Consider the following 25,834-nt stretch of genomic DNA (forward strand, 5'->3'; position numbering starts at 1 on the left):
AAAACCCATCTCTGCTTGCAGGAAAGGCTCACAGAGGAGAGCTGGGGCTCTTGCTCCGTGGGAGGAAGGGAACGACCACGGGAAAGAAGATGGCAATCAGTAGAAAGCTAGACTTTGCTAGTTCCACTGCTCATGGTACAGGTTGCCACATTTTTAACAGAGGCTTCCAAATCCAGCCTTGGTGAGAATTATGTCTTTTTGCTCTCACTATTGTCCATCCATGTTTTGAAATATAATTACGAAAACAAGACTCTATGATTAGGCTAAGGAAATCTAATATTTTCCCAATTTAGAGGCAATATGGCATTCAGTTGCTTGAAAGAAAAAAAGAATAAATGATAGAAGTTACTACAGCACAAGAGCAAACGAGTCATTTCAAATCCATTTATGGAGACACAGGAAATTATAATTAGCCCAAGCTTCATAACTTGTCTATCAGTACAGCAGTAAGTCCATGCTTCTCCCTCATCGCCAAATTACAAACTCCCAGTATCTAACTTACAAAGACCAGAAGTCACCGCAAAAAAACTTTCAAGCTGGTTTTGCAACTCTCACTGGGCAAAATCATCCTGACGCAGACAGCCCTTTGCCTTCATCACCCTTCATCACCGTCGTCATCTCAGCAAGATGACACCTGTATAACACTGAGCATCAGACACCAAGCAGTCCCATTTTGCTTGGTTTTTTTTACATCCATCCAGGATCACTGGAACAGCATGATCACCCTTCGGTATCATTTTGAAAGAATATTGAACTGTGTGTGCACACAGAGAACACCGTGGATCCATTTTATGAAATAATGAATGCCAGGATAAGTATCCCAATATCGTCAAAATTTAAAACCAGCAATTTTTGTTCCAGTAATAATACTCTGAAAGATAATATGTTAGAGTTATAAGAGACTGCTGCAGCATCATAGATTAGTCTCATAGTATTGATCTTCAGGAGACCAAATGGCAGATATGTGAATGTTCCCTACAGTTTAATCAGTGAGCATCTTTCTATGTTTTTGAATTATTTTTTCTCCATTTTCCTATTTAATCGGGTTTTTTTGTGGTTTTGAAGTTCAAAGGAAAACAAAACCAACACAGCTATTTTTCCTTTTCACACAAAATGAAAGACTCTTTTTCTAGATTTTGAGAAAGACTGCAGTCAAAACAGCATGTAAGAGCCTAAGATAGACAGAAAGACAGTAACTAATGCCAGGAGACACTTGATAAGAGCTAAAGAAAAGCAAGATCATTAAAACCAAGGGTGATATCCTAAAATATATCTCATAAAAGAAAAGAAAGGTAAATATTTGCATCAATAGCGATAGACAGCATGTTTAGTAACTTATCGGGGAAAGCTGTAGCACAAATTTGGCAAAAATTCAGATGTTCTTCAGTAGATTGTTTTACCATTTCCTTCCAAAAGCATGCTCAAAGCCTAAGAACATCCATTCAGTAAACGACCTGCTTCGTTAGGGACTGGCAATTCTTTGTGATGCCTGCATACATACCAAAATACACATTGCTCCACATGAACCAAAGTCCACTGAGGTCGGTGGGACAAAATCCAGCCCTAGGTATGTTACAGTACAAAAAATCTTAAGGTGAACCATTTATAGAAGTCTTGGGTTATTGAAATAACTTACCTAAAGCATTCCCTACCTCATCTTAGTGACATTTTTAAAGTGGCTACATTTAAATTCACCTTTAAAAACTTGAATATTAGCGCTTCTACAGCTCCTGGCTTTGACCCTTTGGTTATGGTGGTAAACTGAGAGTGTTTAAATCATTTCAGATTCACCCTATTTTTACCCTATATTCAGACTTACCCTATTCTGGAAGCAGGCCAGATATCTCTGGAGCTGTGATGTGGAGCATGGCACACAGGCAAGAGGAGCTCCGCTGCTGAGAGCGTTTTAGTAAAAGATTAAGTCTTCCAATAAAAGCCTGAAAATCTTGATCAGTGTTTATTATTACTTGAAACTAGAGCCTAATACGGATACCCTCAGCTCCACTACATCTCCCACAGTGTACGCCCAGCACAGGCAACAGCAGCACAAACATCAGCTCTTAAAACTGCGGCCTGTAGAGAGGTAGGGTATTAAAGGCCTTGATTACTGTAATAGAAAAAGTCTTAGCTATTTCATTTGCTTTAAAATGCGTTTTAAAATGAAATCAGCAAATATTGAAATTGAAAAGAGAGGGAAAGTAATTTAGACAAAAATGCATCTGTTACTGCGGCTGGCCTCTCGCAAGTTCTCTGCAAAAAACATCTTAAAACTGGACTTCCCTGAATTGCAAATCCTATCAGCAAATGTTGAACCAAAAACTTGAGTTTTCTAGTGCCTGGTCTTCACCAAAAAGCTAACATAACGCTGTGCTTAATACCCGTGAGCGACTGAAGTAGCAACAAAATAATGAATATACACTATACTGCAAGCCCACTCAGTGCCTTGGATCTCAGGATTTCCTACTGCTTCATAATTTAAGACCGCCTTATGTTTTCAGGAGCAATTTTAAATTGCAACCCAAAGCTAATAGAAAACTACAGCCTAGTAATCACTGGATCTTCGAAATGTTCTCTGCCGATTCTCCCGATGAGATAAAAACAAATGCATAAAACCTGAATTTTCCTCCAACAGCTGTTTAAAGAATGTTTTCTGTAAAACTTGTTTTTATATATATAAATATATAAAACATACATATATAAAAGATAAATCCAGAACCTGAAGATTACCATGTACCAAAAGACAAACTTTCGATGTGATTTAATTACATCCATGTTCTCTGCAGTTGAACAAAAGAGGAGTTATTTATTCACTCCTGGATAAAATACAGGAAGCACCTGAAAAAAGCCCCACAACAAACCAGCAAATCTTTCAAACAAGTTTGGGCAAAGGAATCCTAGAATCAAGTTTCCCATCCATCACACTGGGAGCCGTGCACTGTTTTTCCAAGGCAAGAGAGAGGTGGCCGGGGTCGGCAGAGGTCAGCGAGATGAGGTTAATTTTTACAGAAATTTTTCCCTTCCAACCAAGATCTCTCTAGCTAGTCAGTCACTTGCTAGTAAGTTACTTTGCATTATACAGAATTCATGATTTTTTATGGCCTACATATACCACACTTTACATTGGACTCGGGCCACTAGCAGCAAAAAACCCCAAACCCCAGTGGCTTTAAATCCTTAATTAGCCCTTTCTTTGTCTTTTCTTCCCTTCATGCTTCCCCTCCCTCTGTACTGTTGTTTTTTTTTTGTTTTCGTTTTTTTTTTGTTTTTGTTTTTGTTTTTTAATAAAAAAGAATTAAGTATTTCATGGTTTTGGAGTTGATGAATCAGTATTTAGGTTTATTTTCATGAAATGTCTGACACATTCTATCTGAGCCATACAAGATCCATGTACGTAATCCAGTTAAACCAAATTATTTCATTATCCCAACGCTTTCCTGGGGAAAAAGGAACAAGAATACTTTAATAAATAACAGGAAAATGAAATTACGGATGCACGGATAAAAAGCAGTTCTATTCCGACAGGGATTTGAGGAAATCTAAGGTATATGTACTCTGAACTTTTCCCATGAGGGAACTGAAGCTTTTTCAGCAAGCTTCTCTCTTATACTTCTGGAGTATATATATTCTGACTTCAAAAATAAAAATATGTTACATAAAATCTGACAGTAAGGTCCAATAATTTTTTACATTCCAGTTTGCCCGAAGGCCAAAATCACATTTGGACTGGACCAGGCTATAGGCATAGAAAGCTCTTATTTCACCAAAATGTTTAGAAGATTTGAAGAGGTGTGACAGAGGTGGCATCATAAATGAACACATCAGCAAAAGGTAGTTTTTTCACGCTACCACATCACCGAGAGCCATCAATGATCCTAATCTCCTGGACACTGTCCAGAGGAGGAGGAGGAGGAAGAGGAGGAAGAGAGGCCCCAGAAAGTACAGCCTGATGTAGGAATACCCAGAGAAAGCTCACAGGAGGCATCCATCAGTGACATGAGCAACCTGAACTGCTCTCCAACCCATCTTGCTCCACAAACAACCTACACAAAGGAGTTCACCTTTCTTCTACTCTGTTCCTGTCAGTTTTTTATTATAGTATTTCAAAAGGTATGAATAAAGTGCAAACACGTTTAAGACGTGCTATATTTTGCCTACCATTTGTTTAAGCCAATATCACTTGCACACAGTTCATTTGGGAGGAAATGGAAAAAGAACAATCATCTAAACCACCTTCATCTAAGTAGCACATTTAGGCACAGAATTAACCCCTGAAGTGCCTTACTAAAGCACAAACTGGAAGGGCCTGTCTCTGCCCCTAGGAGCCAGGCAGCAGGCGATGCTCACTGGGTATCTGGGCTTACCGCCTTGTAACAACCAGTCATATGTTTTAACCCACCCCGATACCTGTCTTGCTTCTCTTCATCTAATCATTTGATTCACTGTTGACTTTAATCTCCGTTATTAATTCATCAGGTGGCTGATTGATTCAACTACAGCTTTAATCTGATGATTGTCTCACTCAACTTCAGCAACAATAGTTTTAGTTAGGACTCCAAATTATTTTGCTTCTTTATTGCTGCATGATAAAATCCGTGCAGAACTGTACAAAGCCATTTTTCTATTAAAACTACCGTGTCCCCACTCTAGACAGGCAAAGATAACCTTACAAAATAAATATGCCAGCCACTTCATTCCGCTTCTGAATTTGTATGTGTGTCCTTCATACTGCAGATCTCAAAACACTCAGATTAAATATGTTGATAACTTCTTAAAAGAACACTATCCTGTAAAGTAGCATATATTTCTTTCACATAAATACCACATCTAAATACATTTCTGAATAAAGAGACTATTAAATACATGACCAACACTGCCATTCTGTACGGGACCTGAGAGCACTCTCAATATCCAAGCATCTTCCAGTGCTCCAATTCAGCAAGGTTGCACTCAACCCTGAATATCACAGAATCATAGAATGGTTAGAGTTGGAAGGGACCTTAAAGATCATCGAATTCCAACCCCCCTGCCATGGGCAGGGACACCTCCCACTAGAGCAGGTTGCTCAAAGCCCCATCCAGCCTGGCCTTGAACACCTCCAGGGATGGGGCAGCCACAGCTTCCGCGGGCAACCTGTTCCAGTGCCTCACCACCCTCACAGGAAAGAGTTTCCTCCTAATATCTAATCTAAATCTCCCCTCTTCCAATTTAAAACCATTACCCCTTGTCCTGTCACTACATTTCCTGACAAAGAGTCCCTCTCCGGCTCTCCTGTAGGCTCCCTCCAGATATTGGAAGGCTGCTATGAGGTCTCCCTGGAGCCTTCTCTTCTCCAGGCTGAACAACCCCAGCTCTCTCAGCCTGTCTTCATAGGGGAGGTGCTCTATCCCTCTGAGCATCTTTGTGGTCCTCCGCTGGACCTGTTCCAACAGGTCCATGTCCTTCCTGTGTTGAGGACTCCAAAGCTGGACACAGTACTCCAGGTGGGGTCTCACGAGCACAGAGTAGAGGGGTAGAATCACCTCCCTCGACCTGCTGGCCACACTTCTCTTGATGCAGCCCAGGATGTGGTTGGCTTTCCGGGCTGCCAGTGCACATTGCCAGCTCATGTTGAGCTTCTCATCCACCAACACCCCCAAGTCCTTCTCCTCAGGGCTACTCTGTAGCCATTCTCCGCCCAACCCAGATTTCAAATCTGTGGCACCATGTCATGCTGTAATAGCCTCACTGTATCCTTCCCCTGCCAGCTATCGCAGTCCTGCTTGAATGGAAAGATTTCAAATCGTCTGGTTTTTGACAGTTGCTGAGCCAGGCGGTGCCATGAAAGGGCACTTAGGGGGAGAGGTTCTCCACTTGCATGTGCACTTGGGCGATGGACTGCAGGTCCTGAGGTCCGTATGTGCTATACCCTATTCTGAACCTTCCCATCACACCTCTGTAGCAGCACAGGTTTTTTTTCAAGTGTAAAACACGGGGGAGAGGAAAATGTATGTAAAAGCTGGTGGTTTCCTCCCTTCTTTCTGGGTCACAAGGAAGGAGCCTGTACGACAGAAGGAGATGGGCTGCTCTAGAGTGGGTGGGAAAGTTACCTCGGTTCCTGCATATGCTAAAGGTGGCAATGGGTTTGTTCAATCTAACGCTATGTTGCATTGGAGGAAGGGGAAAACGCTGGGCAGAAATTTCTGACTCATAATAAACTGGAAAGGCAACAACACGAAGAAGAAGTTAAATTTGCTGCATGTATCTCCCAAGACCACTTTTAGAAGTTGTCTCAGTATGTTTCATCCCATATTTACTAACAACTGCAGCAAGGCAAAAGTGAAATCAGTCAGCACACCAGAAGCATCACTGGGTAATGGAACAGCACTTACATAAATGACTAAGTTACAGTACACTGGCCAATTTAAAGCTAATTATGTAGATGCTGTTAAATATTACGTGAACAAACACGGTTTTGCATAGTTTCAGGTTTTGCAACAAACTGCTATAACTTTCCAATGCTTTACCCAGCCATGGTGAAAGAACTGCAGTCACAACCACATAATGATTGTCAGCTATCTGCTCTGGCAATGCGTGCAAACAGCAAGAAACAAGAAGCTTCATGTGACTGCTCTCCTAGTTTTTGGGTATTAGTCTTGGTAAAAATAATGTATTCCATATTGTAGTGAGAAAAATTTAATTTTTTGTTTGTTTTGTTCCACTTCCTTCATTATTTAACAAATACTCGCTGAGGACTCCACTTCATTTGCAAATCTAACACATATCATACATACACTTCCCCTGGTTTATGCTAAATATATACTGTAAAGATCAACAGATATATGCTGCAAAGATCAACAAGCAGACCCTGCTGGACTAGGGTCAAAGGAAAATCAATTCAGAAACCAATCATTTTCCACCTGGGAAAACACGAAGAAATAAATCGGAAAAACCTACAGGCTGAGAAGGAACATTTCATGGCACTGAAGCACTCCCAGCCCCGACAGCAGGACACGCACCTCCAGGGTTTGATAACAAGAGCCATAACACTTCGGATTTCTTTGTTTCTTCCCACTCTCCTCACCCCCCATATCACACGTAACACGCCACTGAAGTTCAAGACACTGCACATACGTATGTACATTAAGCCTCCCATTAGATCCACTGAGTGTAATTTGGAAGAAAAAAGCTCGCAGAGCATTTTCTGACAACCAGCCTGAAAATGAGAACATAGATAAACAAGGCACTCGCAATCCAACTGTCACACAAAATTATCTTCTGCGCTAAAATTGCTCCTATTTGGTCTTAAAAGGCAAGACGAAATTATTTCAGACAGTCACAAAAAATCCCCTCTGCATTTTTGTGCTGCCCAACCAACCTCCCCTGGAATCTCACGAGGAGACAATTTTCATGAGTGGGAGGCGGAAAAGCAATATCCAATTTATATTAAACAAACAAGAAGGCTGCTGTAAAAATAAGAAGACTTGACCTGGGTCTGGGCCACGAGGTCGAGCCAGATCAATGCCTTTTTAGTTTTAAATTGAAGGCACACTAATCATTTTGGGTAAATGGAACCAAGCACTGGATTTGGCAGATGCTTGTTATTGCTAAAACACTCGCATGAGTCTAGATGTGCCCTCGCTCAATCTTGAAGGGTTTATTTATGTACATTTCTTAAAGGTTCTCGTAAGTTCAAATAAATGACAGCTCAGGAACGCTCCTCTGCAGTCCCAGCAGACCGTGTTCCCTTATCCGTACACTAAACCATATTTTGACAATATTAAATGTCTGTACTATAAAATTTGAATGCTCTTAATGAATGACGTACAACTAGAGATGATTTGCAGCACCACTGAACTCACATAAATTGGTACAGTTCACATCGAGAAGGCTTCTTTACATTATTTCTCCAATCATTAAGCTATTCCAGGGGCATTTTTCTCCAATTATGTTTTACCCAGTGAAAATACAGGTGGGTTAGTTGCCATACAGAAATTTTGGCATTTTATTCCAGTACTCAAAAATGAATGACTCCAAAACTGGGATTCTTAGGAAGAATACTCCATTTTAGTAACATAACAAGCTAGAAAACCTTTAACTTCGTTTCTCTTAACTCATTGGTGGAACAGGCGTGAAAGGGGGAAACGCTTCTGTCACTCACCTCCTGGGGGAGGAAGGAAAGGACTGAGGGACGAAGGATGAAGGAACGAGCTTTTTGGCAACGTCACCCTAGAGAACCTGGGTCTGGGGACGCTGGGTCTGCGCTTCAATGGGAAAGCGCAGAGCTGCTGGAGTAACTGCTGCAGTCCCTTGGGAGTCAGTGTCAGAAGAAGCTCCTGCAGCAGCAGCCCGAAGATGCCCAGACCCTGCAGGCTGCAGGTGATGGCTGGGAAGGTCCTCCTTTCCTCAACATCATGGAGCACAGCCAGGAAAAACAACATCTGTACTTATTTCAGAGTTTAACGTAGCTGTATTTTCAGGGGTATCAAGCCCATCAGATGTGAAAGAAAAATCATTGGTATCACAGAATCACAGAATTGTCAGAGTTGGAAGGGACCTCTAGAGATCATCTAGTCCAACTCCCCTGCTAAAGCAGGGTTGCCCAGAGCACATCACTCAGGACTGCATCCAGGCGGGTCTTGAAGCCCTGTTCCAGGGCTCTGGCACCCTCACCAGAAAGAAGTTTTTCCTCATATTTGAATGGAACTTCCCATGTTCCAGCTTGTGCCCGTTGCCCCTCGTCCTGTCACTGGGAACCACTGAAAAGAGTCCGGCTCCACCCTCCTTCAACCCACCCTTTAGGTACTTGTAAACATAGATAAGGTCTCCCCTCAGCCTTCTCTTCTCCAGGCTAAAGAGCCCCAGCTCTCTCTCCTTTCCTCATAAGGGAGATGCTCCAATCCCTTAATCATCTCTGTTGCCCTACGCTGGACTCCCTGCAGTAGTTCCCTGTCTCTCTTGAACTGGGGAGCCCAGAACTGGACGCAGTATTCCAGTTGTGGCCTCACCAGTGCAGAGTAGAGGGGGAGAATGACCTCCCTTGACCTACTGGCCACACTCTTCCCTATGCAGCCCAGGATTCCATTGGCCCTCTTGGCCACAAGGGCACATTGCTGGCTCATGGGAAGCTTGCTATGCACCAGGACCCCCAGATCCTTCTCCTCAGTAGTGCTTTCCAGCAGGTCCACCCTTAACCTATAGTGGTGCCTGGCATTCTTCCTCCCCAGGTGCAGGACCCTACACTTGCCCTTGTTGAACCTCATTAGGTTCTTCTCTGCCCAGTTCTCCAGCCTGTCCAGGTCACGCTGGATGGCAGCACAGCCCTCTGGAGTGTCGGCCAGCCCTCCCAGTTTGGTATCATCAGTGAACTTGCTGAGGATACACTCTGTCCTCTTGTCCAGGTCACTGATGAACATATGCTGAGCAAAACTGGACCAAGTATTGACCCCTGGGGGATACCACTGGTTACAGGCCTCCAACTTGACCTTGCTCCATTAATTACAACCCTCTGAGTTCTGTCACACAGCCAGTTCTCAACCCACCTCACTGACCCCTTGTCTAGCCCACACTTCCTTAATTTTCTAAGGAGGATGTTATGGGAGACAATGTCAAAAGCCTTGCTGAAGTCAAGGTAGATGACATCTGCTGCTCTCCCCTCATCCAACCATCCAGTTGTAACATCATAGAAGGCTATCAGATTGGTCAAGCATGATTTACCCTTGGTAAATCCGTGTTGACCACTTCCAATAACTTCCTGTTCTTTAAGATGTTTGGAGATGACATCCAGAACAAGTCGCTCCATTACCTTCCCAGGGACGGAGGTGAGAACAATCAGCCTGTAGTTCCCTGGGTCCTCCTTCTTGCCCTTTTTGTAGACTGGAGTGATGTTTGCCTTTCTCCGGTCCTCAGGCACCTCTGCTGTTCTCCATGACATTTCAAAGATGATGGAGAGTAGCCCAGCAATAACATCTGCCAGTTCTCTCAGTACTCGCGGGTGCATCCCATCAGGGCCCATGGACTTACGGATGTCTAGTTTGGCCAAGTGGTCTCTAACCCAGTCCTCCTCTACAGAGGGAAAATCTTCCTCTCTCTAGACCCTCCCCTTTGTCTCCAGCGTCTGGGATTCATGAGGGACGGTTTTAGCAGTGAAGACCAAAGCAAAGAAGGCATTCAGTAACTCCGCCTTCTCTGTGTCTTCCACCACTAAGGAGCCCACCTCATTCATCAGTGGGTCTACATTTCCCCTAGTCTTCCTTTTTCTATTGATATACTGAAAGAACCTCTTCTTGTTATTTTTAACCGTAGTGGCCAAGTTAAGTTCTGCTTGAGCTTTAGCCCTTCTAATTTTCCCCCTGCATAGCTTCAATACATCTTGGTATTGCTCATAAGTTACCAACCCCCTTTTCCAGAGATCGTAAACTTTCCTTTTTTTCCTGAGGTCCAGTCAAAGCCCTCTATTTAGCCAGGCTGGTCTTCTTCCCTGTCGACTCGTTTTATGGGACCTGGGGATGGCCTTTCCCTGTGCTTTTAAGAGTTCCTCCTTGAAGTATGACCAGCCTTCCTTGGCACCTTTGTCCTTCAGGACTGTGTCCCAAGGGACACTCTCAATCATGTTCCTAAACAGGCCAAAGTCTGCCCTTCGGAAGTCCAAGGTGGCAGTTCTGCTGGCTCCTCGCCTTGCTTCTCCAAGAATTGAAAACTGTGATTTCATGATCACTATGCCCAAGACGACCTCCAACCTTTACATCCCTCACCTCTGTTAACAAGCAGCAGGTCCAGTAGGGTGCTTTCCCTGGTTGGCTCTCTCACCAACTGTGTTAGGAAGTTGTCTTCCACACAGTCCAGGAACCTGCGGGACTGTTCCCTCTCTGCTGTGTTGTATTTCCAGCAGACATCTGGGAAGTTGAAGTCCCCCAAGAGAACAAGGGTTAGCAATCGCAAAACCTCTGCCAGCTGCTTATAGAATATTTCATCAACCTCTACATCCTGGTTGGGGGGCCTGTAACAAACTCCCACCATGACATCTGCTTTGTTGGCCTTCCCCTTGATTCTTACCCATAAACACTCAACATTGTCATTCACATTGTTAAGTTCTAGGCATTCAAATCTGTCCCTAACATAGAGGGCCACCCCACCGCCTCTCCTTCCTTGCCTATCCCTTCTGAAAAGTTGATAGCCATCGATCGCAGCACTCCAGTTGTGTGAGTTGTCCCACCACGTTTCTGTGATGGCAACTATATCATGGTTTTCCTGCTGTACAATGGCCTCCAGCTCCTCCCATTTGTTGCCCATGCTGCATGCATTCGTGTAGATGCACTTCAGCTGGGCTAATTGTCCTGACACTTTTTGCCCTAATCTCCTTTTGACGAGCCCTAATCTCCACCTGACCGTGCTCAGGCCCTTCTGTAGTTGCCATCCATGGCCCTTTACCCCCAGGCTCATTACTAGTGGGCCTGGTTTTATCCCCTTCCCCCTTCCATTCTAGTTTAAAGCCCTGTCCATGAGCTTTCCTAACTCTTGGCCTAGTACCCTTTTCCCCTTTCGGGATAGGGTTTTCCCATCCTTTGCCAGCAGACCCGGTGTCCTGTAAATCAAACTGTGACCAGAGACCCCAAAGCCCTGCTGGTAGCACCAGTTACAGAGCCAGGCATTGATCCGCCTGATCTTTTTGTTAACCCAATTCATCAGTCCCCAAAACTGGAGGGGCAGAGGAGAACACGATTTGTGCTCCTGAACCCTTGACAAGTCGTCCCAAGGCCCTGAAATCTTTCTTCATTGCCCTCAGACTTCTTCTCTCTAACTCATCACTGTCTGCCTGTAAGATCAAAAGGGGGTAATAATCTGAGGGCCGTGTCAGACCAGGAAGCTTCTTGGTTATATCCCTAACACGGGCCCCAGGGAGGCAGCAGACCTCCCTGTGGGAAGGGTCCGGTCTGCACATGGGACCCTCAGTTCCCCTCAGAAGGGAACCACCTGTAACTATCGCCCTCCTCTTGCTCTTCACAGAGGTAGTCTTAATAGATGGAGCTGGCTGCTTCGGCAACCCCCTGGATGGGGCTTTATCAGCATCCTCAATTCCCTCATCCTCTATCTCCAGAGGCCCCTGTCTGTTCTGTACGGGCACCTGGGAAGGCGGGGGAGGCCTGGAGAGGACTCTCCTGCTGCCCTGAGTGGGTACCTGCTTCCATTCCCCCTCATCCTCTCCTCGTTCCCCTCCTTCTGCCTGGTGACAAGAGGGCAGGGGATCCTCTGCCTCTCCTGAAGCCTCCACCTGCTGCTTTTTCCCTAAGGATGGCAGGGTGTGGCTCCACCAACCTATTTCCCTTTCACATTCCCACATGTTCCTCAACCTTTCCACTTCCTCCTTCAGCTCAGCCACCAGGCTGAGCAGATCATTTACAGCCCACACAGGTGCTGCCTTTGCTGTCCTCCTGCCAGGGTGACAGGCTCAGACATTCCATGTAGCCCCTCACCTGGAGAGAATCACAGAATGATATGGGGTTGGAAGGGACCTCTGGAGATCATCTAGTCCAACCCCCCTGCCAAAGCAGGTCCACCCAGAGCAGGTTGCACAGGAACGTGTCCAGGCGGGTTTTGAACATCTCCAGAGAAGGAGACTCCACCACCTCCCTGGGCACCCTATATACACAGCCTGGACAGCTGTGTGTTTCTGTGGTAGGTCAGTATGGGTGGCTTTATTCCTTTTGGCTGTGGCTACAGACCTAGTGGAGACCATCTCTGGGTGTTTTCTTTCTAGTCAACCCAGCCTGCCTCCCTGCTCTCCCCTTGTTCTTTCCCATGCCGCTCTCTGTCATGGCCCTACCTCGCCGACCCACTGGGGCTGGGGCTGTGAGTGGGGGGTCCAACCCTCACCTCGGGCTCACCTCAGTCCTTGCCGCCGCTGCTGCCGCTGCTGGCAAGGGAATCTTGAATTCAAAACAGCCCGAGTCACGGAATCACAGAATCACAGAATCGCCTAGGTTGGAAGGGACCTTTAAGATCATCTAGTCCAACCTTAAAAAAAAACAACAAAACAAAACAAAACAAACCCAAAAACAAAACCAAAAAAACCACCAACACTAAGCCATATTCCCGAGCACCATGTCAACTCGTCTTTTGAATATCTCCAGGGATGGTGCCTCAACCACTTCCCTGGGCAGCCCAGTCCTATGTGCAATGACCCTTCCCATGGAAAAAATTTTCTTAATATCCAATCTGAACCTCCCCTGGGGCAACTTGAGGCCGTTTCCTCTTGTCCCATCGCCTGTGACTTGGGAGAAGAGACCGACCCCTCTTGGCTACACCCTCCTTTTTCAGGGAGTTGTAGGGAGCGAGAAGGTCTCCCCTCAGCCTCCTTTTCTCCAGGCTGAACAACCCCAGCTCTCTCAGCCTCTCCTCCTAAGACTTGTTCTCCAGACCCCTCACCAGCTCCGTTGCCCTTCTCTGGACGCGCTCCAGCCCCTCAATGTTTTTTTTGTGGTCAGGGGCCCAAAACTGGACACAGCACTCGAGGTGGGGCCTCACCAGTGCCCAGTACAGGGGGACTATCACCTCTCAGGTCTTACTCACCACGCTAAGTCATCAGAATAAATGTCAAATCCCGACTTATTCCTTATGGAAGGATGGGTTTGGGGAACTGGTTGGGGTTTTTTTCCCTTTTTTGGGGGGGGGGAAATTAAATATTTATAAAATTAAAAAAATTAAAAATCTTTCCCCATCCTTCTGTCCTATGTCAGTGATGAGAGAAATTAATTTGAGAGCAAAGGATATAACCTGACACACTGTTCACCAGGCAGCGTGCTGGTTCCTGCCTCCGCAGGCGTTTGCTTAGCTCTTTGTCAGCTTGGGAGCATGGTGCTACGCGGGGAAGCAATGCATTTTTTCCTCCTCTGCCCTCGCTTAATAAAGAGGGAAAGGCTGGTGGTCATCACATTTTAGCATTCAGAAGTTAAAAACACACACTTGTTTTAAAACATGTTGGGGCAGATGGGTTTCTTTCCAGTTCTTGCCTCTGATTTATCTCCTGATATCTGATTTATCTCCTGATATCTCATATCAGGATATCTTCACATCCTGATATCCCGATATCTTTCTCTCTCTTTTATCTCAACAGGCTTCTTAGCTCATATGAACAGCAGTAACCTGGCAGCGTTAGCCAGGTTACGACATTACTACAGGCTTTACTAGATCAACTGTGGACAAATAAATGCATGCGTCAGCTCCTTTCAAGGTCATTCGTAAAGCTCTCCCCCGTACAACTAACTTTTAATAAGGCAGATGGATGACATGAAAAGCAGAACCTTGGAAGTCTTGAGTGCACTTTTTCTTGACTTTGCATTTTGTAAATAAAATACTAAACATAATTTGTATAAGCTTGTCCCTCTAGAAGTTACAAGACTGGAAAATACTGGTAAGATTTATTTTAAGTGGAGGTACTTATCAAATGTCACCATTTTCCTGTTCAAAATGGCTAATCACTTTGATTAACCTTTGATTTAAATGATTATATACCACAGTGAAGCATAAACATACATAAAATTACGCTCCAAAGAAATTCTCAAAGCGCAGATCACATAAGAAAATGGTTATGCCAAAGTGGTTAGAGAATTTATTTACCGCATACATAACATTCAACCCAAAAGCTGACTCCGCACGCTCAACGGGAAAGCTCCCACATGTGCATTCATACCCAGGAATCACAGTCTAGTTAATCCCGTGGCCGTCACAAGACTGCTTCCAGGGGAAACACCAAAAATACCAACCAAACAATGAGTAAGCTATAGAAGAAATTCCTAACTACCATCATCAACAAGTACTACCAGTATCACAGAATCACATGGGGTTGGAAGGGACCTCTGGAGATCATCTAGTCCAACCCCCCTGCCAAAGCAGGTCCACCCAGAGCAGGTTGCACAGGAACGTGTCCAGGCGGGTTTTAAACATCTCCAGAGAAGGAGACTCCACCACCTCCCCGAAGGTATCTTCTGTAAGGAATTTTATTCCCGGTGGGAAATCGGTGCTAGCGCATTAGCCACATATAAAAAGAAGGCCTGAAGCAGCACAAGGCAAGAAATAAAATTTAGTATCTCACTTTGAGTAAATACATGAGTTCCAAGCCATGTAACAGACTTCAAAGCAGAGAGAGAAAAACAGAATATCAAAGGTAAATTAGACAGAGCACTGAAGGAAATTCTGAAAAATAAAAATATATGGTGGAAAAATTAAAGCATATAAAAATACTCCTAAGACCCCATCTCAAAGGGCCAATTTGTACAGAGAATGCATACCACCAGCATTAGCATGGAAAAGTCTCTCTCTCAAAAGCTTTGTATCTGCCAAACACGGGGACTTGTCCCTCTTCAGAAGCTCTGCTCCATCACAAATTGCTGACCTGTAGGGCTCACCGCAGACAACCATCACGACGCCAGACTCTACCGCATCAGCTGCTGTGAACAAACTTCTAAAATACCCATTCCTACTTTTTTAAACCATTACTGCAGTGTCATTTTTCCTAATTAAAAAAGGTTCTGAAACAACAACTCTCTCCTTGACACAGCGAATCCAGACTGCTTGAGCTGAGCTTTGTTTCACGCCCTTTTGGCTTGATCTAAGTGATCTGGAAAATGAGCTCACTCTCTTCCCCTCCACAAATACCAGTCTCATAATGTAAAATAAACTAAAAAATATTGTACATTAAAAAAAAACCCGTTTACTTTGGGTTTATAAAAATAAATTATAAACCACGGCCAATGTAGAATAAGCATTTAGGGCCTTTGGAGTTGCAGCTGAGTTAGGAACACCCAGCCTGGACACAGCATGGCACTCAGCACAATTCCACCCATAAAACTACAAATAAAGGGTTTATTATTATTGGTGATCCTGGATGTGAGGGTAAGAGGTAGCTTGGGGCTTCTTCCCTCCTTATTCCCCAGGAGAAACAAATACAGGTTCTGACGGACATCCGCAGTATCAACAAGTGAAGAGAAGGATTTCAGGCGGGGTGTGATAAATAGCACCCCATGCCCCCTTCCTCCCACAGAGTTACTAAAAATAATCTGGCAGAGCCAATGAGATCGAAAAAAAAACTTCTACCTTATGGAGTAATATTCCCATCCCGGATAATAAAGGGGGTTTTTCTGGGGCCGTGACACCCATTGATAAGCCAACAAAAATGTAGCTGGAGCAGATGCTAATTTGATGTGTGCATCCCAGGGCAGGACCTTGAGCAGTGGAATAAATCCCTGGATCTGCAAACGTATGGTTAGTGATATCCTGATCCCGTGGCTCTGAACCACAGGTGGAGCCACGTGTGCATGAGTACAAGCAAAATGGATGGTCAATAAATACAATTGAGACCACGGAGAGATGTGGAGGTGAATTTCCAAATCTAATCAAATCTGAGATCTCTACCAAGGGCTTTTGTCATACTCATAGCAAGCATGATTTGGTTTTCTATTATATATTCATATGCTTCCATTCAGAACAACTTTGTTTCATTACAACGGGTTCAGCTGTGCTTCACAGTCCTGCCTCATTTCTTCTAAGGCAAATTCTTCAGGAGATTAACCTGACACATTTATTCCCCTGATAATTTATCCTGTCTTTTCTGATATCATTACCAATTTCAAGCGCATAGCAATAAATAGGCTTCAAGTTTTTAAAAAGCAGTGACTTAAAAGCTTTCTTGTTCCCACATTTTCGCGGTACAACACATTTCACTTTACAAGTAATGTTGTAAGATTCAGCTTAAGTAAATATAAAATAAATTATTAAGCTTCTAACCAAAAGCTTCCAGACCTAAAACCCCTCTTCATTGGACTCGAAGAGCTCCAGCGCATGGCACAGCTCTAACTGCAGTTTGAAGTAGCTCAAAGTGGCAATTGTTCTTTTCTAGGAGTTCAACATATTATTCTTATGCTTCATATGCACAGAAGACATTACTGAAGATAAACTGTGCAACTGGTAATTGAAATTAAAGTTGCAACATCTATTATGGTCACATCCACCATGCCACATCTCTAACAGAGAGAGAATGAAACGGCTTTTGTGTATGAAAGCACCAATCGTGATACCCACTGGAACAAAAATGCATTAAGAAATGCAATGACATACATTTACACAATACAAAATTTCCAAAAATTACTTACATCGTTATTACCAGTCTTCTACCATCTTGACAATAAGTAAAACCCCAGTATAATTCTGGGAGATGTGTCTGAGAAAAGCATGTCTTTTTCTAAAACTCAGAAAGCTGCACAGCACTCACGGTAAAGAAACCTGTTCAAAAATGCAGTTTGCTTGTGAGAACATCAATGTATATAATGTCTACTTATCTAAAAAGGAGAAATCTGCACGATCTTTGGAAGAATACTTTCAAAGTACCTTCCTAGCAAAATTTCAGAAAACACCAAAGATTTCTGAGATTTCAAAATCAGGATTTTTCATGAAATAACACACAGATAAACTATATCATCTTTGGAATCCCAGTAACCATTAAGTGATTAAAGCTATACTAAAAGGGCCACCAGCTGAAAGAATATCCCGTTCAGTCATGCTCCTGGGACCATTAGCATTCCAGCTCTTTATAAATTTCTTGCAAATCAACAACTTTTTACAAGACCGTAACATTTGTTTATCATTACTCCATTAGTAAACAAAAGCTTTTCCAATATTTTAACTGATTAACACTGTAACTGCTAGTTTATGTCATATAAAAAAAAAGGAAAACTACCCAGGGATTGCGCCACGTCTGGCTGGTGTAACCATTTGGGACTGTTTAGTTTGAGGAAGAGGAGGCTGAGGGGAGACCTCATCACTCTCTACAACTACTTGAAAGGACATTGTAGAGAGGTTGGTGCTGGTCTCTTCTCACAAGCAAATAGCGATAGAACAAGAGGGAATGGATTCAAGTTGCAACAGGGTAGGTTTAGACTGGACATTAGGAAGAAATTCTTCACGGTAAGAGTGGTCAGACACTGGAACAGGCTGCCCAGGGAGGTGGTTGAGTCACCATCCTTGGATGAGTTTAAGAGTCGCTTAGATGTGGTGTTGGGGGATATGGTGTAGGGAAGAACATCGTAGGGTGGGGCTGATGGTTGGACTCCATGATCCCAAGGGTCTTTTCCAACCTAGATGCTTCTATGATTCTATGATTTTTTGGGAGATAATCTCAAGTCCTCTGTCCAGACATAACAGTGGAGAGTATTGCATAGCAAAGGGTAATTAAAAAGATGGAGATAAAAATCAACTTCCTATTTCCAGGGTGCTACATACTGTATATGAAGATGATTCTTGAGACACATGACCAACTTGGCTCCATCATCTGTCCAAGTCTGGTGAGGTATGCAAAAACTTAGCTTGCAAAAGGAAAGCAATAAAGATATTTCTTTATAAAAAAAATAAAATAAAACAATCTACTTTCCTACCTTCTAATTGAGATCAGGACTAAATCAGTAGCTCTAAAATCTGACTGTAGTACCGATGAACTTAAAGGATGGGATCAAAGCATGGTTATGCAAGGTGCTACTGCAGTCAAATGCAGTTTACTAAATATTTAAGGCATATAAAGGTAAGCACGCAGGACTGAGAATCCCTACAAACCAAAACGGTTAGCGAAATCTCTGCAAATGCTTCCTGGATAAAGATACATTATGCGCTTCATTCATTTTCTAATGAGCAATGTTCAGGATTTTATTATTATTAATTGCATATAAATTACCCTGATTTTTGTATCGCTGGGAAAGTATTTAGCCATTCACCTCTCAGAGGAATAATGCTGAACAAAGGCAATGAATGCATGGCATATAAGAACAATGCAGAACACAGAAATTTATGCATGCCATTTAAAAGGCACAGCATTTAGACTACTAGCAAAAAAAAAAATAATAAAAATTATGTCATAAACCTTTAATCGTAAGGAAAAGAAAAGTCCAACTAATGCTTTGCCAAGTCCTTGATTTCATTTAAGCAAGAACGTGGCCTGCTTCTGGAGTGCAAAATCTCCTTAACTCACGTATCTGCATGTATCCCCAACCTCCTCTGAAGTGTTCTGCTGAAAAATTCATTGTATCCGAGATCTGCTAATCATCATCAGGCAACTCTGTTATGCATCTTAAGGACGTACTTTAAGCTCTCAAGAAGAAAAATAAACATGTTTTATTAGCTGCTATTGGAAAATACTGATTTGTATTTGTTTAGAAACCTTTTCAAGTTGCACCACTGTCAAATCAAATATTTATGGCATGATTTTCCAAAGAGTTTCAAAAACCTGTGAAGAGTTTAACATGCTGACTCCAACAGGAGCTCCGAGTGCCCGATATTTCTGCAAACCTCAGAAGGGACAAGGTTTGGCTGCGGCAAAGCAGCTCGAGCATGGATGTTACTGCTGAACTCTGAAACGCAAACAGGATCCCGACCAGCTCCTACTTCCCATCACAGCATTTCATTTCAGACAACTGAACCAGCTCTATTTTACTAGAAATACCAGAAATATGACTCATTAAAACCTGCTAAACCCAAAGAAAGCATAGGCTAAATGCTGTTAGTTAATCCTCAATGCATCTTCACTTTCCTTCGCTAGTGGAAAACTTACGTGCTTGGGTCATTAGACATCACCTCCAGTAGCAACTTACAGAGGAGACTAAAAAGAACTGGAAAGCAAAGCTGTTGATATGAAGGGTGAGAAGTCGAACAAGGATGAAGCTATCTTGGTAAAATACCGAATAAAGAAGATACAGCAAAGAAAGAAAAGATGTCTGGTACATTGCAAAAACCTGCATCCCAGTTACCTTAGCTTTGCCTCCTCAGCCAAAAATCGAAGACTGTGCCGCTGGCCTCACGGTCAAATGAAACCAAAATAAGGGGTTTGGGTCTAGTCATGCTTGTTTTACTTAACTTCTGAGGGACGTGAACTTACCAACCCTCCCAGCTTCACGTTTTCAGGTATCCTACACCTCCCCGTTCTTCTACAAATAGACGATTTCTCGCTGTCCTCCCAGCCTCCCCAGTCCTTTCGCTTGCCTAAATCTGAACTACTGGAGCAAAGCCACCATCTTATATTTCAGAATTAAATACCTACATTTCCTTGTGGCATCAGGTTTCATAGCAAAAAACTAAGTATTTAAGGCAGGAAATAAATATATAACATCTAAGTAAGAAATCACTATACATAGACACGATTCAAATGATCATCCGACATGATTTCATAAACTAAAGACAAATAAAATAGTTGAATACTGCAGATCGGACACATCAATCTCCTTATACACTTTACAGCACACTACAAATCTGCCCAGCAAGTCGAATATTTTACTCATTAAAATAGTAGCTTTCATCACACTATAAAACATTTGCAAATGCAGACCAGAAAACCGACAAGCGTATTTACTGTAAAGCTTTATATTTGTGGCATCAATTAACAACAAAAGTTTGGAATAAAACTAAAATAAAAGCTCAAAACAGTTAAATAAAATCAAAACAGTTAGCTGTCAAAACAGATGGGAACTATATTTTTCAAATCAAGCAAAAAGCCAAAGCTTTTGAACATTTAGTGTCATGACAGCTGATACAGACAACTTAGATAGGAAGGACAAAAAATGTCAGGAGTATATAAAGAAAAGGTGTCCCTGGCTGCAAGATTCACATTTACGAATTTCCATTGACTTTTTTGTTGTTGTTGTTGTTGGCTTCAGGATGATTAACTTGCACCAAAGCAGACCTCTGATATGTGAACTATAAACAAGGTGCCACCGCAACACTGCAGGCAAAATAAATAAAAACAGAGCCCCGACATTATTTTAGCCTCAAACAAATGTTTCAGTCCCTACGTTGTCTGGCTCAGAAAGATACATAGACAGTCTCACAGACAAAGATATAAATGAACAATTGCAGTACCTTTTTCCCACACTGTTTACAGGGTTGGCTATATTCCTACTGGCAATAGATTTTCTTCTTGACAGCTTCTTGGTGTTGGTGCTGTCATCAGTGCTGTCATCCTCTTTCTTTGGTGTGTTACTTCCTTTGCTGTTCAGGTCCCTTAGCACATTATAATTAATTTTACTTGAGATTTTCTTCTGTTCTAACATCTTTTCAATTGCCTCTCCTGCTGTGCTGGCTTGAATTGGCTCCCGCTTCTTTGCAGATTTCTTTGGCTTAATTAAAATATAAAATTAGTGATGTAGACACAAACAAAGTTTCCGTGAAGCAGAAGGGCGAGCTGCAGTTCAGCAGTCCTGGCTCAGGTGCTGCTGATGCGGGGATGCAGGCGACGCGGCCGGGCTAAGCCAGCACTCCCTCTCCTGCTGCTCACCGGGACCGAGAGGTCTCTTTTCTTCAAGAGACAAGCGTTTGCTTTTTACCAAGTGCCCACACGGTTTATCACAAATTCTTTACGTAGTATTTGTAATGCCGCCAGGGAAGAAACGTGGGCCATTTCTCATGCATGAAAAAAATGGAGTGAACTCCTGTTACAGGAACAGGGACCCTGATAATATCACTCAGCATGTACATAATGAAATCCCCCTGCTAAAATTGCTTTTAAAGTTAGAGTCAAGCTGGGTCATGACTCCCCTAAGCACTGACAACTTCGTATTGGAACTGCAAGGGTATTTTCTATCAGGTTCGAATGCGGTGTGGGAGACCATCTACCCAACTCTCTCTCCATGCTGAAAAAGGCCAAGAGTATCAGCAGCAGCTTTCTAAGCATGGACTGGCATTAACACTGATGAAGCAGGAGACAATGTCGCCTGCAACTGCCCTCCCCAGGGAAATGCCGCGAGCCCAAGCCCAGCGTTGCACTGCGGAGGTTGATGCTATGCAGAGCCAGGCAAAGAGAAATCACCCGGGAGAACATTTCTATCCGTGTCCAATGCCTGGGTAGGAATGAAAGAAAAAACAACACACCTCTGTTTCTCATTCAGCATTTTCCTTTTCAAAGGAAGGTTTTAACACCAAGCTCTGCAGGAGATTTATTTTTCAATGGATAGTAGCCCCTCTGTTTACCTACATGGGTCAAGTGTTACCTTGAAATTGGAAAGCACTGTATTAATCAAGTTCTACTCGAGCTGTCAGAAACAATACAGAGTTAGAGAAAAACCCCTGTGTTGTCCGAACAAAAAGGTGGGTGTTTGGGCTACTTGGCGGTGCCAAGGAGTTATACAATTTTGAAAATTGCTGGTAGACTGCCACGTCTCCGTAAGCGCAAGATGAATGAGAAACTCTGAAGCATAAAACAGTGTTTCATTGTCTGGTTTTGTTTTTATTGTCGAAATACCTAGGGGAAGTAGGAAACTCTGTCTTCTGCATTAGGCGGAAAAAAGGACAGAGGATATATGCACTAAAAACTAACATGGATTGTAGCTGCATGTGGAAGATTTGACTTGTCACTTGCTCAATTACACAAAATACTAATGCTGTAAATCGTGAATATACGGCCAATTAGGCTGCTTTAAACTGCTAAACATGGAGACAGGACGTGCCATTTGTTAACATAACTGTCGCATTCTTTATGAAAGGTAGAACAAAATATTCCTTCAAGTGACTGTAACAAGGTTCTGTTCAGTTCTTCATAAAGAAATCATTATTGTAGGAGCAAAGAAAGCTACTGAAGTTATGGCAAGTACAAACAAATTCCCCATGCACACATTAAAAAAAAATTAGGCATGTCTTAAGACCTGTACTTAAATAAGCAAGCAATTAGGAGAGCAATCATAAATGCAAAGACCCAGCTCTGACTTTGCCATGCACAAAATTTTCTCGTAACAGCAACTTAAAATAAAAGTTTGGGCAAGAAAGTGTTTTATTCACCATCTGAAAAATTACAGCCTTGTATTCCAATAACAGGTAGAGATACAATAGCTCTTGCTCCTTTAGTGGTGACTTGTACCATTATGCCCATACCTCCTACATGGAGTTGATCAGCAAATATAATGAATTTCCAGGACATTTTCAAACAGACACAATTAGCACACATTTTAATACCTTGTGTTCCTTATAAATCCCAAGTTCTTTCTCTTTTGCTATTCTTGCTTCTTTTTCTGAAAGATGACAAAAGGGTAACCAGCATGAAGATTACACAGACTGCATGTTTCAGCAACGCTGGCCAAAAGGAGAATTTCAGTCCTATATACTCACCTTTTTGTTCCTTCAAATAATCTGCATTTTCTTTCATCCACAGCTCTGCTTTTATCTGAGCTTCTGTTTCGTTAAGTATATACTAAAAGACAAAACAAGTTTACCTACTTTCAGAAATCAACTTGAAAACCATAGAGCAAAACTGAATTGGAAAAACACTGGCAAGGTCAATTCTGCTTTTAAATGTTTTACATTAATAAAAGAAAATACGACCAAGATGTGACAATCAGCAAGCATTTTCAGTAACTTCTAAAGCTGGCAAAAAAACCCGGCATGTTTTCAAAAAACACTGCTTGGTTTCCAAACTATGACGGGGTGACCAACAACCATCCAGGACTCATTGCATGTGGTCTGTAATTAACCTAAAATGTTCCTGATTTTATGATCTTTTTCAGATTATATGAGAGAGCACCATGAAAACATGGTTGCCTGCAAGTAATTCTGCGTGTTGACGGTGGTCTGTAATTCAAAACAGTATGGGAACCCTGTGCTACCAAAACAGAATTTAGGCCAAGTTACTAAGATTAGTAGTTCAATGGCCACGTCTGTGTGAATGAAATAAGCTTAGATTGCTGGGGTTTTAGTACTTTAGATTTTAGAGAGCTGGGTTCAGTAACCACATCTAGGCTTTTTTCAGTTAACTACACTTAAGTCTCGGTAACATCATTAGTAGGTGTGGAGCTGTAAAACACACTGAAAAGTATTCAGATGAATCACAGATAAATAAGCAGGTAGGTAGCAGGCAGGCTGGTAGATAGATCTCCTCTTCAATTACTTAAATGTAAAAATAAACCCAGTATTTAGCACAACTGTCTGTGAAACAAAAGCTCTTTACAGCTGATGCTCTTTGGGAGCGAAGAACTTCCGCAGAATGGAGAAGACAAAGTGGGTCATCCTTCATGAACGAGACACTTTATTTTTAAGAAGCTGACCCAAAACTTGTAAAACGACGCTCAAGTGCAAGAAAAACAATTTGAGATTTCTCCACCTTATGGGTTTGAGCGTCCGAGATTTTCTCCGAAGTGAAATGCACGTCTAGGATTTTATGAGGAAAAAAACTCCGGTCAGATGAAACTAATGCAGGAAGGAGCCCTTCCTCCAAGGGCAAACAAGGCAAGCAAACAGCTGTGCAAAAGCTGGTTTATCAGACCAATATTTTCACTCTTTCATCTGCTTCTATTAAAGGTAAGCCCTAATAGTAAAACTGGCTTCCTCCTAGAACAGTTATTTATCCTTCTTATGTTTTTAGGGAGTTCATAATCCTGGGTTTACAATATTACAGCCTATTGCCATAGAAATGAACATGAGGTCATAAAAGCAGAGTGATGACTTCACCACAGAGCCTAGGAGAAGGAGAAGATGTGCTTGTTCTTCCCCCGTGATTGTTTAGGCGGTTCTGCACATCAGTAACCCCTACGCAACCCCATCGCTCTCAGTGATTTTGTACCCCAAAAGGAGTTTTTAGCGTTGCCGTTATCTGCTCAAACTGCACTTTAAACCAGCATGGCAGCTGGAGAGGACATCAGGCTCAGAGGCAGGAGACACAGACTTTGTTGCGTGTTCAAGCGTTGACCTGCTGTGTGGCCTTCAACAGGCTGTTTCCCACAGCTCTCTCTCTTTCATATTCAGGTTATAAGGTAAAGGGTATCTGTCGCTGCCACACAAATAATAATAAATCCAGAAAATGTTACAGAAATCTTTGAAAGAACACAGAAGCTGTACGTGCTGGTTTTACAGTTTGGTTTCCATGGCAGCCTCCTATCTTGAATATATCTTAATTAAATAATGAATTCAGAGCTCCACCAAACTTTTAAAAGTCCTTCTTCAGAATAAGAGACATTCTAAAACATAATTAATCCAGTATAGTAAGACTGAGCAGGAGCAGCAGTGCCATAGATAGATAAAACGGGCAAGGAAGACCAAATTCACAGACTTGCGGGAACCTTGGTTTTGATCTCAGATGACTGAAATCACTTGAACCACTCCATGGATCAGAGCGAAGAGGGTGAGAATAAACCAGATAAGAACCATTCCGTCTTTCTCAGACACCCAAACGCAGAGACACCCAGGATAAGAGGGCACCTTACCCGATCTATTTCACTGTCGTCGATCCCACTCAGATCTAATTCACCGTCTCCTGTATTCTCACCTACAGAGAACACATTTTAATTAAGTGGATGTTTGTTCAAAATCAATCGCAATTCAAGTTCTACAGTAAAGTAACATTTAATGATCGTTCTTCAGAGATTTGCATCCTTCTGCGTTCATCCAGGAGGTTTAACATGTTGCTCAGTATTTTCAATATGGGGGCACACGCACATACAAATTCAACACACGGAATTAATTTAAAATTCAGGAATTGGTACAGTTCTCTTCAGTGTTAAAAATCCATTGGACGCTTCCAGTTGCCTTTCCTCCCCCCCCCATTTTAATTTAAAGCCACAAATGTTCAGCAGGAAGCTAGAGAAACCATTTTAGGAAGATGAGCGCTTTCATCCTAACATGAATTTCATGTCAGAGCCTATAGGTCAATGATGAATCTGTAAATTCTGACTTATAAAATACTTTCTGTTTTCAGGGAAGCAGTGTGGACCACTGAATAACACATCATGCTGACAGTCATACCATAGCTTTCTTCTTGATTCTGATCTATCATCATTTGAACCACTTACCTCATACTAGTTGTGTAAAAAGACGTGTATTAGTTTTTCCCGCTGTTAAATGGGAA

General features: G+C 42.6%; 1 protein-coding gene across 3 annotated transcripts in view; it reads right to left on the reverse strand.

Moving 5' to 3' along the window:
* Positions 1-25,834, reverse strand: part of BRF1 (BRF1 general transcription factor IIIB subunit) — a 196,333-nt gene that overhangs the window by 28,315 nt on the left and 142,184 nt on the right. For all 3 annotated transcript variants that reach the window (XM_074149749.1, XM_074149751.1, XM_074149752.1), the window contains 4 exons: positions 25,194-25,255; positions 23,107-23,188; positions 22,954-23,009; positions 20,869-21,125 (listed from right to left, as the gene is read on the reverse strand). In XM_074149749.1, the coding sequence (XP_074005850.1) occupies positions 20,869-21,125; positions 22,954-23,009; positions 23,107-23,188; positions 25,194-25,255 (457 nt within the window). The remainder of the gene's footprint in view (positions 1-20,868; positions 21,126-22,953; positions 23,010-23,106; positions 23,189-25,193; positions 25,256-25,834) is intronic.

The sequence above is a fragment of the Numenius arquata genome, chromosome 6 (genome assembly GCF_964106895.1).
Source record: "Numenius arquata chromosome 6, bNumArq3.hap1.1, whole genome shotgun sequence".
Classification (NCBI taxonomy): Eukaryota; Metazoa; Chordata; class Aves; order Charadriiformes; family Scolopacidae; genus Numenius; species Numenius arquata.